The sequence below is a fragment of the Ochotona princeps genome, chromosome 23 (assembly GCF_030435755.1).
Source record: "Ochotona princeps isolate mOchPri1 chromosome 23, mOchPri1.hap1, whole genome shotgun sequence".
Lineage (NCBI taxonomy): Eukaryota > Metazoa > Chordata > Mammalia > Lagomorpha > Ochotonidae > Ochotona > Ochotona princeps.
In genome coordinates, this window is record NC_080854.1 from 16,155,065 (window position 1) to 16,168,482 (window position 13,418).

At 43.1% G+C, this 13,418-nt stretch overlaps 1 protein-coding gene across 2 annotated transcripts in view; it reads left to right on the plus strand.

The window, feature by feature from the left end:
• Positions 1 to 1,553: 1,553 nt before the first annotated feature.
• The window catches only part of HCN1 (hyperpolarization activated cyclic nucleotide gated potassium channel 1), a 244,192-nt gene continuing 232,327 nt past the window's right edge, over positions 1,554 to 13,418 (plus strand). Inside the window, exon 1 of one of the 2 annotated variants that reach the window (XM_004583790.3) lies at positions 1,554 to 2,161. In XM_004583790.3, coding sequence (XP_004583847.3) covers positions 1,755 to 2,161 — 407 coding nt within the window. In that variant the 5' untranslated portion in view covers positions 1,554 to 1,754. The remainder of the gene's footprint in view (positions 2,162 to 13,418) is intronic. The other variant, XM_058680194.1, reaches the window with a different exon arrangement.

The following is a 13,418-nucleotide window of genomic DNA, read 5'->3' on the forward strand; positions in this document are numbered from 1 at the left end:
TGCGGTAGGTGAACACTGGCCCCCACACGTGCCTCTTCGTGCGTTCTATTCATTGCATAATTTATCATAAAAGATGGGTCAGCTCAAACGACATTTCTCTCACACATTAGTTTCTGTCTTGGTGGCTGATGGTCTTGCTCATATATGTGTTGATGTGCTTGGCCTTGGCAAGAGGAGAACAAACAAAACAAAAAACAACCCCTGCTTAAGGAGCTCCTCGAGAATAAACCAGGATAAGGGTAAGGAGGTCAGTCCTCTGTCCCTAGGTGAACAGCCTTAATCTGAAAAGCCCCAAGCAGCTGATTACCCAGGGTTCCAGGGCTCTGGGCACTCTGTCAGCCCAGCGAGCTCCTGAACACACACATGCACACACACACACACACACAGGCACGCACACACGCCTTCTCTCGCACTCATGAAATTTTCCATTGTCAAAGCTTGCTTGGCTATGCACATCTAGCTTTAACACACAGCCTTATCGCTAGGCAGAATCAGCCCGACCTCCTCCTAACCCTGTCATGTTCAGATAAGAATTCACCCAGGAGCTCCATGAGTTTCTCCGCATAGTGTCTTCTCTCGCAAAAACAACCCTTGCTAGCTCCCGCTCTTTCTCCTTTTTTCCCCAGTGCGAACCTACAGTCAGTGTGTCTCGCCCCGTGTACACAGAGGAGTCTCCCGGGGCTCCTAAGTTCAATGTCCAGCTGGGCAGAGGTGAAGCATGAGTGGAGGCAGAGAGAGAGAGAGAGAGAGAGAGAGAGAGAGAGAGAGAGGAGAGAGAGAAGAGAAGAGCCCCTCTGAGTGGCGGCTGAGTGTGTGTGTGTGTATAGCCTCTCTGAATGTGTGTGTGTGTGGAGAGCCTTTCTGAGTAGAGGCTGAGTGTGTGTGTGTATAGCCTCTCTGAGTGTGTGTGTGTGTGTGTGTGTGTAGAGCCCCTCTGAGTGGAGGCTGAGTTAGTGTGTGTAGAGCCCCTCTGAGTGGAGGCTGAGTGTGTGTGTGTGTGTAGAGCCCCTCTGAGTGGAGGCTGAGCGTGTGTGTGTGTGTGTGTGAAGAGCCCCGCTGAGTGGAGGCTGAGTGTGTGTGTGTGTGTAGAGCCCCTCTGAGTGGAGGCTGAGTTAGTGTGTGTAGAGCCCCTCTGAGTGGAGGCTGAGTGTGTGTGTGTGTGTGTGTGTGTGTGTAGAGCCCCTGTGAGTGCAGGCTGAGTTAGTGTGTGTAGAGCCCCTCTGAGTGGAGGCTGAGCGTGTGTGTGTGTGGAGAGCCCCTCTGAGTGGGGGCTGAGCGTGTGTGTGTGGAGAGCCTCTCTAAGTGGGGGCTGAGTCAGTGTGTGTGTGTGTGCGTGTAGAGCCCCTCTGAGTGGAGGCTGAGTCAGTGTGTGTGTGTGTGCGTGTAGAGCCCCTCTGAGTGGGGGCTGAGTCAGTGTGTGTGTGTGCGTGTGTGTGGAGAGCCCCGCTCCGGCCAGCAGAGGGCAGCCGAGGGGAGACGCTGGCGCGAGGGCTGAGGCGGCGGAGCCTCGCCCCGTGTCGCCTCGCTCCGGCAGCCTCCGCGTCGCCAGCAGCCCCGCCGGAGCCCCGAGCGCAGCCACTGAGGGCAGCAGCGGCGGCGGCGGGAGCGAGGCAGGCGCGCAGCGAGCGGGAAAAAGCAGCAGCAGCAGCCGGTGCCGCCGCCGCTGCCGCCGCCGCCGCCGCCGCGACGTGTCCCCGGCGCCGGGCTGCCGGCGAGTCTGGAGCCCGCGCCGTCGCCCGCCGCGTCCTCCGGGCATGGAAGGAGGCGGCAAGCCCAACTCGTCGTCCAACAGCCGGGATGACGGCAACAGCGTCTTCCCCGCCAAGACGCCCGCGACGGGCGCGGGGCCGGCCGGGGCCGACAAGCGCCTGGGGACCCCTCCGGGGGGCGGCGGGGCCGGCGCGAAGGAGCACGGCAACTCGGTGTGCTTCAAGGTGGACGGCGGCGGCGGCGGCGGCGAGGAGGCGGCGGGGGGCTTGGAGGACGCCGAGGGGCCGCGGCGGCAGTACGGCTTCATGCAGCGGCAGTTCACCTCCATGCTGCAGCCCGGGGTCAACAAATTCTCCCTCCGTATGTTCGGGAGCCAGAAGGCGGTGGAGAAGGAGCAGGAAAGGGTTAAAACTGCAGGCTTCTGGATTATTCACCCTTACAGCGATTTCAGGTGAGGGCTCCCCCCACCACCCCAGCCCCAGTCGCCGCCCCACCCTCCCGGCCGGGCGCGCCCTCCAACTCGCCCGGCTCCGCGTCCTCCTGCAAAACGGGCGCCCTCCTCGGCGGGGTGGGGACGCGGAGGGCCGGGAGCAGCCCGGGTGGCGCCGCCGGCCCCTGCCCGTCAGGCCGACACCTGCCGGGGACCCTCCGGCCACTCTGGCCGCCGGGCAGGGGCTGAGCGACGGGCTCCGGCGGACCCCGAAGTCCGGCGGCGCGCTCAGCAACTTGGAAGGGAGAGAGAGAGAGAGGAGGGAGGAAGGCCAAGGGTGACCTCCGGTGGGAGGATGTGAAGTTGGACCAGGGAAACTTTTTTTTTTTTTTCTTCTCAGCTCTCGTCCTCGCGCGGCTCTGTTCCCTTCCCCGAGGGAGAGGGACGCGGCTGGGGTCGGTGGAGAGGGTTTTATTTCTGCTTTTCGGTCGCGGATAGACACCGGGCTGCCTCGCCGCGGTTCCCCGGGGAAGGGTGATTAGCGCTGGGGTTAGCGCCCGACTGGAGCGGTTTCAGGGGTGCAGGGGCGTGACAGGAAGCTTCGGGGCTCCCCCACCGAACAGGGAGGGGCGTTTCCGGAGCCCCCTTCGTGAAAGAGAGTGTCGCCCATCCTTTTCTTGACCTTGGCTTCCAGGCTAGTTGAGAAATCGGCTTCCCTCTCCCCAGCTCCGAGGAAGGGCTGGGGGAACTCGGAGCAGAACTCCCACAGGAAGACGTTTCTCGAGCTTGTGTGTGGCCCAAGTCTTCCTTCAGTTCTAAGCATGTTTGTAGACTGTCAAATGAAGGTCGTGAAGTAGATCCTCTTATTAGCGTGCGCACACTCCGCAGCCACGGCTGAATCCGCGCCGGAACAAGGCTGGACTTTTCCCCTCAAGAAACCCTCAGCTAGGGAATCCTGAGGGCATTTATCCATTTCTTGTCGGGAGAAAAAGTCATCGATAGGAGTTCTGTGTGCTTTCCAAGCAGGTTAATGACAGACTTCCGATACACAGCACATGCACTAGAACAGTACGAAAAAAGCACAACTCTGACTTGGGTTTAGAAACTGGTGGAAATCGCCCTCAACTCCACAGCTTCCTGGGAGCTGTCCACAGTTCTGAATGACGTTGTCTGTGCAAAACCCATTCTTCGCCACGCAGAGCCTTGAAAGACTGTCTTTGCCTATCTCTGAGTTACTGACGATCTCACAAATAAATAGCCTTTGCTGTTTATGCGTGGAGTGAATGGATTTTAGGAAGGATACAGTTAGAAAGTGCTTATTTAGGAATAGTAGAATCTAAAGAAAGACAAAACCTGACGGCATAGCACATAGATAATTAAGAGTTTGATTGGAAGAATGTTCCTGTTGGGAACATTGTGAGTAATCAAACATGTCGCCTCCGTTTGGAAGATACGTAAAGATAAGCAAACTTATACGTAGACATATTAGGTCGTCATGCTCCTTAGCATTTTAAAGGTTGGAATTTCAGCGTGGAATAATGCTTTTCCTCATTCGTGAGTGGAAATAGATTGCAACTCAAATGATAACTGTAAAGTGAAAATTCTTAGGCAAAAAATAGCTTCATTCTTCATAACAAAATAGTGATATTTCTAGAAATACGAGGGTTTGATATTACTAGGCAAATAAAAATACATTTATTTAATTTTTCACTCAAGTAACGTGTGTGAATTTCTTCAGCAGTGTGAGAAGGACTATACCTTTCAAAATAGTGAAATGTATCAGGTAGTTGAACTTTTCCTCACTCACTATTTGCAAGCGTAGGGCTACATGTAAAGAGTTGTACTGGTGTGACAAATTTTTGGATGAAAGAAATTAATAAAATCAGAACAGTCTCTGCCTTTTTCCAAGAGTCTTATGAGATGAACTGTCTCCTTAAGAAGAAACATTATTACTGAAGAAATTGAAATCTGGCAGAGATTCAACTTTACCCATTTCACAGAGATGGGAGATGATTTTAAGAAGAGCTGTTAGTTTTAAAAAAACAAGCTGCATTGGAATAGTTTTAATTTTGATTTTTCCCTAGCATGCATGGAAAAACCAGAATGTGACAGTCATAAATTATTTAGATTTTAAACTGGAAGACATCTGAACAATAGATTTGAAAAGTCATAACTGCAGAGTGCATTGATTTTGTAAAACAGCAAATCAAACAAGCAGCCATGTTCATATTTTCATTCGGAAAACATGTGTTTCTTATTTTCATGAATGCTTTTTGTGATCTCAGTGCCAATGTGAGAATGTTATAATGATGTAATGAAAGACCAAAGACAGACTTCCGGCTGTGAGTTTTTTTTCTTATAGGAATTTCACTGTGTTTTAATATATTTAGTTATCGTTTGTTCACCTCAGGCCTTTTTCTGAAGACTTTGAGGAAGATGATGTGTTACAATTCCAAATTTCACTTTTGAATAAACTTCCATTGGTGTCGGGGTGTTGGGGAGACATTAGAAATAAAGGTAGCCAGGGGATGTTTACGTAAATCTTTGCCTGGGCAGGTATGCCCAGGTGGTCTGTGGTCACCTGCTTCCTGCTGAGTTCGCATCAGCATTCATGTCAGGGTGTGTTGTGCTGACATTGTGGCTCTGTTGTATTTTCCCTTCTCAAGATGATTGCTAAGGCTGGTTCCTTTCCACTTCCCTCCAGGGGCAGGAATGTGCTGCCACTGAGACTTCCAGAGAGCCTGCCAGGGCCTCCTTCACCTGCCTCAGCCAGGGCCTCTGGCCCCTTGCTTTCTCCTACCTTCTGTGAAACTAGGGCGGAGTATTTTCCTTCTCAGGAGAGGGTGCTGTTAGAAAACTTCTGGGAGTGAAGAGTACTCTGGTAGCATCAGTACTGTTAGAATGATCTGAATTGAGGATTTAGTGAGGAAAAAAAAATCTTGTGTTTTTGTTTATGCCATCACATAGAAGTTCACATAGTAGGGAAAAAAGGGATAGCTTCTTAGAAAAATTATGTAGAGAATTGTGAAATGGATGCATGTTTCGATATCATTGAATGTCATGTGAGTAATACATGCAAAACCCATCAAAACGCAATGAATTTGGAGGTTAAATACAAATAATTTAATGTTAGCAATTGTGATGAAATATTTGTTAGCCGAAATTTTACTTTTTGCCATTGATTAAAAAAGTGGTCCTGGCAAAGCATGGTGCTTTCACAGCCCACTGATAGTTTTGTTATCATTGTTTGAATGGATTGAAAAAATATTTGAAATATGTTTGTAGGTTTTTTATTATGCAAACTGTTTACCCCAGAAAAATTTACCATTAGACTATTGGCTGTTTTGTTGATTCTGATTATATTTTGTTGGTTCATGCTTACATAAGTATTTTTACAACAGTCATGTTCCTTTTCTATATATGTGTGTGTCTGTCTATCTATCTATCTATCTATCTATCTCATAGACAAATGACATGTTTGACGTCCTGCCGATGGAAAGGGTAGGGGATTTGTGTGTTCACTTGTTATTTCTTACACCGTGACTTGTCAGTAGGGTGAGTGGCTGTGTGTGGAAGCTCCTGGCGTGGTAGGTACTTGAGGGCTCTGGAGACTGGACACAGGAGACACTTCCTGAGGGCAGTGCCACACCTGGGTTCCTCTTCCTGACTCACATTGCATCGCAGCTATGTGCATGTCAGAGGTCACTAATGTGTTCATGAGGGAAAGGACTTCACCCACGTCATCCAGTTCATTATGGAGACAAGGACTGTTTCCTGGAGCTTCTCTCTCTCTCTCTCTCTCTCTCTCTCTCTCTCTCACACACACACACACTGGCCTTCTGGGATGTAAGGACCAATTAGCCTATTGTTCTATTTTCTCTGTGCTGAGTGCCCCTTGTATTCTCTCAGCAATGCTTTGTTCCCTTTATGTATCAATATCACTAAAACTAACACAAATTTGTTTCTGTAGCAGTTGAACCATTTTTTCTTTTCTTTTTTACTTCTTACATATTTAGTTAAGTTGTTCTGGGTGGCCCTAGGAACAACTGTTACATACAATTCAGAGTGAAATTCTTGGAGACTTTTTTTCTTGGTGTACATGTAAGTTATAAAGCTTTAAACTTGGGTAAATCATTTCACTGCCACGTTTAATGGATATTACAGAAGCCATACTTTAACATTGTTACAAGGTGATTTCCCCTTTTCCTCCTGAGCTATTTTCCTTATCAAATTACCTTTGGCAGGCTGGATATTTGGGTGTGTCTTGAAACACTAGATCTCATAGGAGTGCCTTTCCCTGTATGTCTCCATCTCTTTCAAATAAAAATAAGTAAATAGAACTTCAGACACTTAGTTTTGAGGGCTTGTTTTAAAGTGAGAATCAGTGGAGAGATGCACTGTACTAATCACGTGTTATTATGTACTTCTGAAGTTTCCTGTGCAATAATAGGGAAGGAAGTCTAAAGGCATTGTAAAGATGTAGTCCTGTTGTTATAAGTTCTATCATAAAAAAATGAATTCGACTGTGTATGTACAGTTTTAAAAAAATCCAAAACAGCGTCATCACTGAAAAGCAATTTAGTGATACTTCAGGTTGTGCACTATTCCACAGGGATCCCCTGTCCCAAAATGAACACAAGATTGGCAATATACCTTTAGCTTGATTAGTAGCTTCTGGTGGCTCTGGTGTAATACTTGCGTCTAGAAAATAATACAGTTCATTTCCTAGAGACAAAATTAGATTTAAGATGAAGACGTTCAGATGGAGCCCTTTGTAAGCTCAGTGCAAGTGATGGCTGATTATTAGTGCTTCATGGGAATACTGCACATTCTTAGAGACTGTGACAAATTTTATCTTTTTTAAAGGTTTATTTTTTATTCATTTGGAGGAAAGAATGACACAGAGGCAGCGAAAGAGAGATCTTGCATCTGTCTGGTTCATTCGCCAGATGGCTGCAGTGGCTGGTACTGGAGCAGGCAGAAGCTGAGATCCTGGAATTCCACCTGGGTCTCCTATGGAGGTGATTTTTACTAGTTTAACTCTGCTTTTCCAGATACATGAGTGAGGAGCTGGATTAGACTCACAGTGCCTGGCATCTGAACCCAGCTCTGCTATGGGGAGCCAGCACTGAGAGTGTGGTTTAACCCAGTGTGTCTAAACAGTGGCTCTGTGCGACTGTGTGTGTGTGTGTGTGTGTGTGTGCGCGTGAAAGAGAGAGAATTAGGCTTAGGCTAACATTGCATGTGTTAGTTTTTTCTTTGGAAAATAATTTTCTTTGTGAAGGCATCATTATTTTTCCAGGAAGAAAAACAAAACAAAACAGGGATTTTCGTAATTTGCTTTCATGATTGTGTTCATTCTATTTTTTTTTATGTTCGTGTGTGTATAGTTGCTTGTACGGTGTGCATATATGACAGACTATTAAATGGGGAAGAGCCATACAGATTTCTGCCTATAAAAACAAAGATGGAGAGAAAGAGACAGATTTTTCATCCACTGGTACATCTTCCAGATGGACACAAAGGCAACACTGGGCAAAACTGAAGCCAGGAACTGGGAATTTCTTCCTGGTATTCCACATGGTATCAGGGCCCAAGGACTTGGATCCTGTCCCACAGTTTTTTTCAGATAGTTGGTAGGAGGTTGGATCAGAAGTGGAACAGTTGCCCAGAGTGGAACCAGTGCCCAGATGGAATGTAGGTGTCGAACTACTTGCAGACTACCTGCTGTGCTAGAACCCCCCCCAGCCCCCAGTGTAGACCTGATTTAATTTTTAAGATGTTAAAAGTAAGGTAGTTCTGCTGAAACACAAAGTTAAAAATTACTTGTAAATTCTGAACTTTCTTTAGTTCCATGTTAGTGCATTATTTTTTCAGTTTTATTTTTCCAGTGTATCTGAAAATTTTTAAATTTTGTGTAAATTTCAGAGGATGGAATTACTGGTTGTGAAAAATGTAGAGATGATGGAAGTATTGAGTTTATCAATTAATATTGATACTCTTGAGCCAATTCCTAAAATGACAAGAGTGATGTAGTTTTCCCAGACATGGCATCCCGTGCGTAAACTGCTTTAAGACAGAAAGTAGGAATTGTTCTCTATTGTTATCATCATACAGTTTCAAGAGAGATCTTAGAAAGCAAATATAATAATAGTATGGTAACTTAAAACCTTATAGTAGATTATCATTATTACTATTTTGATTTTATCATTATTTTTAAAGCTCTATCTATTTGAAATCTGAGCTACAGAGAGACAAATATCACCCCATGCACCACACACACACACACGCATGCGCATACAGCTTGTATCTGCTGGTTAAGTCCCCAGCTGAAGAAGCCCAGAGTCTAAAAGCTCCAACCAGGTCTCTGAAATGGGTAATACCCCTGAAACAAGGTCCTCTTCTGCTGCCAGGTGCATCAGCAGGGAACTGGGTCTGGAAACAGAACTGCAGGTGCTTAAACTGGCAGTCTGCGCTGGGATCCCAGCTCTGCAGGTGGTGTCTTAACACACAGTGCCACAGTGCCCGTGCCTTGCTGTTACCGCAGAAAGTCTTTGACAAACTTTTTGTGCTTCGATCCTGCATAATTCATCCTGCCTGTGTGGCCTTATCACATGTTCCTTGCTCCCTCATTCCATCATTGCTGTGTTCCAGCCACGTAGAAGTATTTTCAGCTCCCAGAAACAGCGGAGTTCTCCCTAGCCACAGAGATTTTGATGTGACATTTAACTTCACTGTCTGAAATTCTGTTTTTACTTTTCATCACTCCCTAGTTCTTACTCACCATTTAGGTTTCAGCTTAATCATTGTGATCTTATCAAAATTGTTTTTATGTGTGTTCCTCCACTAGAATTTAAGTCTTGTTGATTCATCGGTCTTATGCAGTTTTACATCCCCTACGCTGTGAAAATGTACATAATACACTTTTTTTCCTGCCAGGCTTTCTTGCTCTTCACAGCTTTTAAAATAACTCATATATAATAAAATTCACTCACTTTAAAGCATAGAATGCAGCATTTCTTAGTAAGTTCTCAGAGTTATGCAGCCATAAACCACCAGCGCAATCCATTTTTAAAACATTTGATCACATGCGTTAACACCCACTCCTCTGTTGCCCCTCCAAGCCTCTTGCCCTAGCCCTAAGCAGTGATTCATCTGCTTTCTGTCTCTGCAGATTTCTTGTAAAAATTTTTGAACATTTTTGCCAGTGGCATCAAACAATATATTGCCCTTTGCTATTGGCTAGTTCACTTGGCGGTTTTTCAAGATCCATCCAGGCTGTGTTGTGTTTATTGTTTGTTTGCCTGTTCTCCGTGGCATGGGTGTACCATGCTTTATCTGTCCAGTACTGGATGTGCAAGTGGGTTGTCTCTATTATTTTGGTACGGATGTTGCTGATAATGAGTGTTTCTACATAGGCTTTACAGATGGATTTTGCTTTATCTTGGTACTAAAATTGCTGGGTCAATATAACAGTATTTTATTAACTACTTTGAGTTAATGGTCAAATAATTTGTTTGCAACCAGAGCAAGCACATATTTAATCTGAAGACGATGAAGGTTTCGTCTTCCCTGTCAATAGTACCTGGTATCCTTTCCTCCGTGCCACCTGCATTGTGTGCCCCAGCTGTTCTGTTTTCCTACAAAACCTACAGATATTTGTATGAAACTTCTGAGACATTAAGTGCTGTGAATACAATGATGTAGATGTATACACAAGGTAGGGGCGGGAATGCATTTCTTATGAGTGGTAATTCTATTACTCCCACTTTATTTTTTTTTTACTTCTTTTTATTATTATTATCATTTTTATGATACAGTTCCTTAGGCCCTGGGATTTCCCTTATCCCCACTCCCACCTTATTTTTAACATTATACATTATCAATATAAATAACTCTCTAAGCCATCATGGAAGCATCATTATTAAACATAATCATTTATACTTCCTTCCTCTTAAAAATCACTTCAAAATACTCACTAAAAAACACACCAACACACAGACCAGTGGAAGAAAGAAGAGAGAGCAGAGAATTAGATACCTGGAAAATATTCTGAAGTATTGAGCTAACAGAGAACCTGTTGTACTTCCTTAATTCTTCATCCATTGGACCTCAGAAAAGTTTCTGGATGTGAAACTGTCAGTTGAATTGTTCCAGGAAAAAACAAATAAAATTAGACTGAAAAAAGGGTAAACAAGGAATCTGTTTAGTAGATACAGAGCTCTCCGTTTGCCTGTTAGAATGCTTGGAACCAGGGTCGTTCTCCCCTAGGAAACAGGAGGACAGGGTCTCTGCTGGGAGACATTTCAAAGTCTGCAGTGGAATACTGAGAATTTCCTCAGTTATGAAATTAGGAAAAAAGAATGAAAAGGAGGGAGAAAGGGAGGAAGAAAAAGACATAGGAAGACATAGGAAACCATTTATATAGCACTGTCTACGCATATGTGAAGCTAAGATTTTGAGAGTATGTATTTAGAGAATGTTTTCTTAAATTATTCATATGCTTTAATTCTGTTTTAATTTTACTTTTATAATAACATTTAAATAAGATTAAGTGCAGAGCAGAATTGCAAGCCGTCATGTATTAAAGATTTGCTAATGCATCACAAGACTGAACACACTATAGAACTATGAAGTATATATCATAAGTGATATAGTATTTCTTTTTCTTTAATTTTATTTTTTTGAGAATTAGAGAAATGGAAACAGTAATTGAAAGAACTGCCTTCCTCTAGTTCATTGCCAAAATGGCCCCCAAAGTCAGGACTGGGCTATGGATGGAGCTAGAAGTCAGAAACCGGAAACAATTCAGGCTTCCAATGTAAGTGGCTGGAGCTCAGTTCCTTAGGGTGTCACTCACGCCCTGGCAGGTGTGCATGGTCACAGATCTGAATTCCGGAGCTGAAGCTAGGGGACTCTGATACAGGAGGAGGGGCTCTCAGTTGCTGGGCTGTATACTTGCTCCTGCGGTTTTCTTTTTCCCTTTAGGAAGTGAAAGGCAGGGGAAGCCCTGATGTGCAGTGGTGCTGCATATATGTGATATGTGACATTGGTCTCCTCAAGAGTCAGTTACCTTCGGGAAACTTCTCATGTTTTCTCAATGCACACCTATATATGTATATTTTTAATTTTAAGCTGGTATAGAACATTTCAGTATTGAGTGTCTGAAAATAGCTTTTAGAGGAAATTCTAAAGGCATTGAGTTACATGTACTCTTTTCAGTTAATCTTTGTTTTCATCAGAACGGTGCTTAGCTAAACCATTTGGTATCCCAGCTCAAGGAAGTTAAATGTTCTATATGAGGCAAATAGCATGAATCATAATCTGCTGAATTCTGCCATTTTCCTTTTTCTTTGTCAAAGTTAATAGTCATGAAAAATTGTTATGTAGAACTGTAATTTAAGAATTTTAAAAGTATTACCAACTTGGCAGGATGGATTTGAAAAAATCTTTCTTAGATCATTCTTAGAGCAGATGTCACTTATCACTCTTGCAGAATGTTTCAGTAGCTTTTTAAAAAGGAGAATATATTTGGTTGTTTGAAAAACATGAACAGATACTGAAAAATGAATATTTGAAGTCACATATTCAGTATTTACAGGAAAAATTCAGTTTCCTTATTTTTTCTGTAGAATGATTCACCTCTTAACTAATTATGTTTAAAAGTGTCTTCTCTGAGCAATAAGTTTGTTATTTATTGTTATTAACTGTAAGTGAATTAAGATGAGTGGAAGCTGCTATATAGTGATATATATTCAAATATATGGTAGAAACATACAGCAGTCATTCTGTGTTTTTTGCATAATATAACTAATCCCTAGTTGTGTTTGTTCTAAGTATTGATTAGTCATTCTTGAGGTTATATCTATGTCAGTCACCCTTCAATTTTCAGGCTTGTTTCAAAAGTCAGTTTAAGTTGTGAACCTTATATCCTGAAAAATGTATATCCTCACAGTATTGTGTCTCTGATGGCAACATAGTTTTGATTCTCTTCAAGCACATTTAGTTTTGGAACCCAGATTAATATGTAATTCAGAATCAGAGACACGGGACCCGTGCTGTAGTTTACTGGCTGAATCCTTGCCTTGCAAGCGCCTGGATCCCATGTGGGTGCCAGCTCATGCCCCGGTTGCTTCACTTTCCATCCAGTTCTCTGCCTAGGGACTCTACACCTGCATAGGAGATCCAGAGGAAGATCCTGACTCCTTGGTTTGGATCAGCTCAGCTCTGGCCATTGTGGCTACTTGGGGAGTGAACCAGTGGGTGGAAGAGCTTTCTTTCTGTGTCTCTTTCTCTCTACAAATCTGCCTTTCCAATAACAATGAAAATAAATACATAAAAATAAAAGATACATTAAAATAGTGGAGGGAAGATGCAAGCATAATTTTTTGGGGGGGTCTGAATAGATAATTTAAAATTAGAGCTGAGGCTAGAAATATTTTCCTTGAGAGGGGAAGAATTTCCGGTCAAACACTACAATTGTTTAGAGTTAGATACCTGCTCAGCATGAATGAACTAGTGAAGTTTGATTTGTTCTGAATGGATCAGTGAGTGTGAGAAGACAAAACATTGCAACTAGAAATATGCTGTACAATGGTTGATTATAATGTAGGTGTTTTAAAGTATATCAGCTACTTTTCAAAATAGTTATATTTATGATAAATTATTGATGAGTAATGGAAAACACTACTTTTAACAAAAGCTGAAGATATAAACTCTATGTTTCAATTTGACATTTGAATAATGCTGGTAATCAACTAATTTTTATCATTTTGCAGTCAGGTTAACTTCAAAGTTAGGTTTAATGTACAAATGGTAAAAGCAGCTGAAATAAAAGTTAATAGAAAAATAAAAAATTATTTTTAATTATTTATTATTTAATATTATTTATTATTTAAACAATAATATTTTGAAGTAAATTTTTCATATGATTCCGAAGATTGCAAACTGCCACCTTTCTGTAGGTCAGTTTGACTTTATATATAAAGAATTGTTGAAAAAGTATGGACAGTTATCTTAAAATTATGTGACAAGTTTGTGGATACATACAAACAAAGATGATCCCTGTATTATTTTTCATAATGATAAAAAAGAAGAAAGAATACAAACCTATTGTAAAAGCCTGGTTGTCGGTTGATAACCCTATCTCTACCTTGCTTTTTCTTTGTAGAATTTATCATAATCCATCATACCAAATGTTTATTTAATGCTTGTCGAATCTCATTTAGAATTTAAGCGTCACCAGAGTGAAGGCTTTTTATTAACTACATTCCTTGTG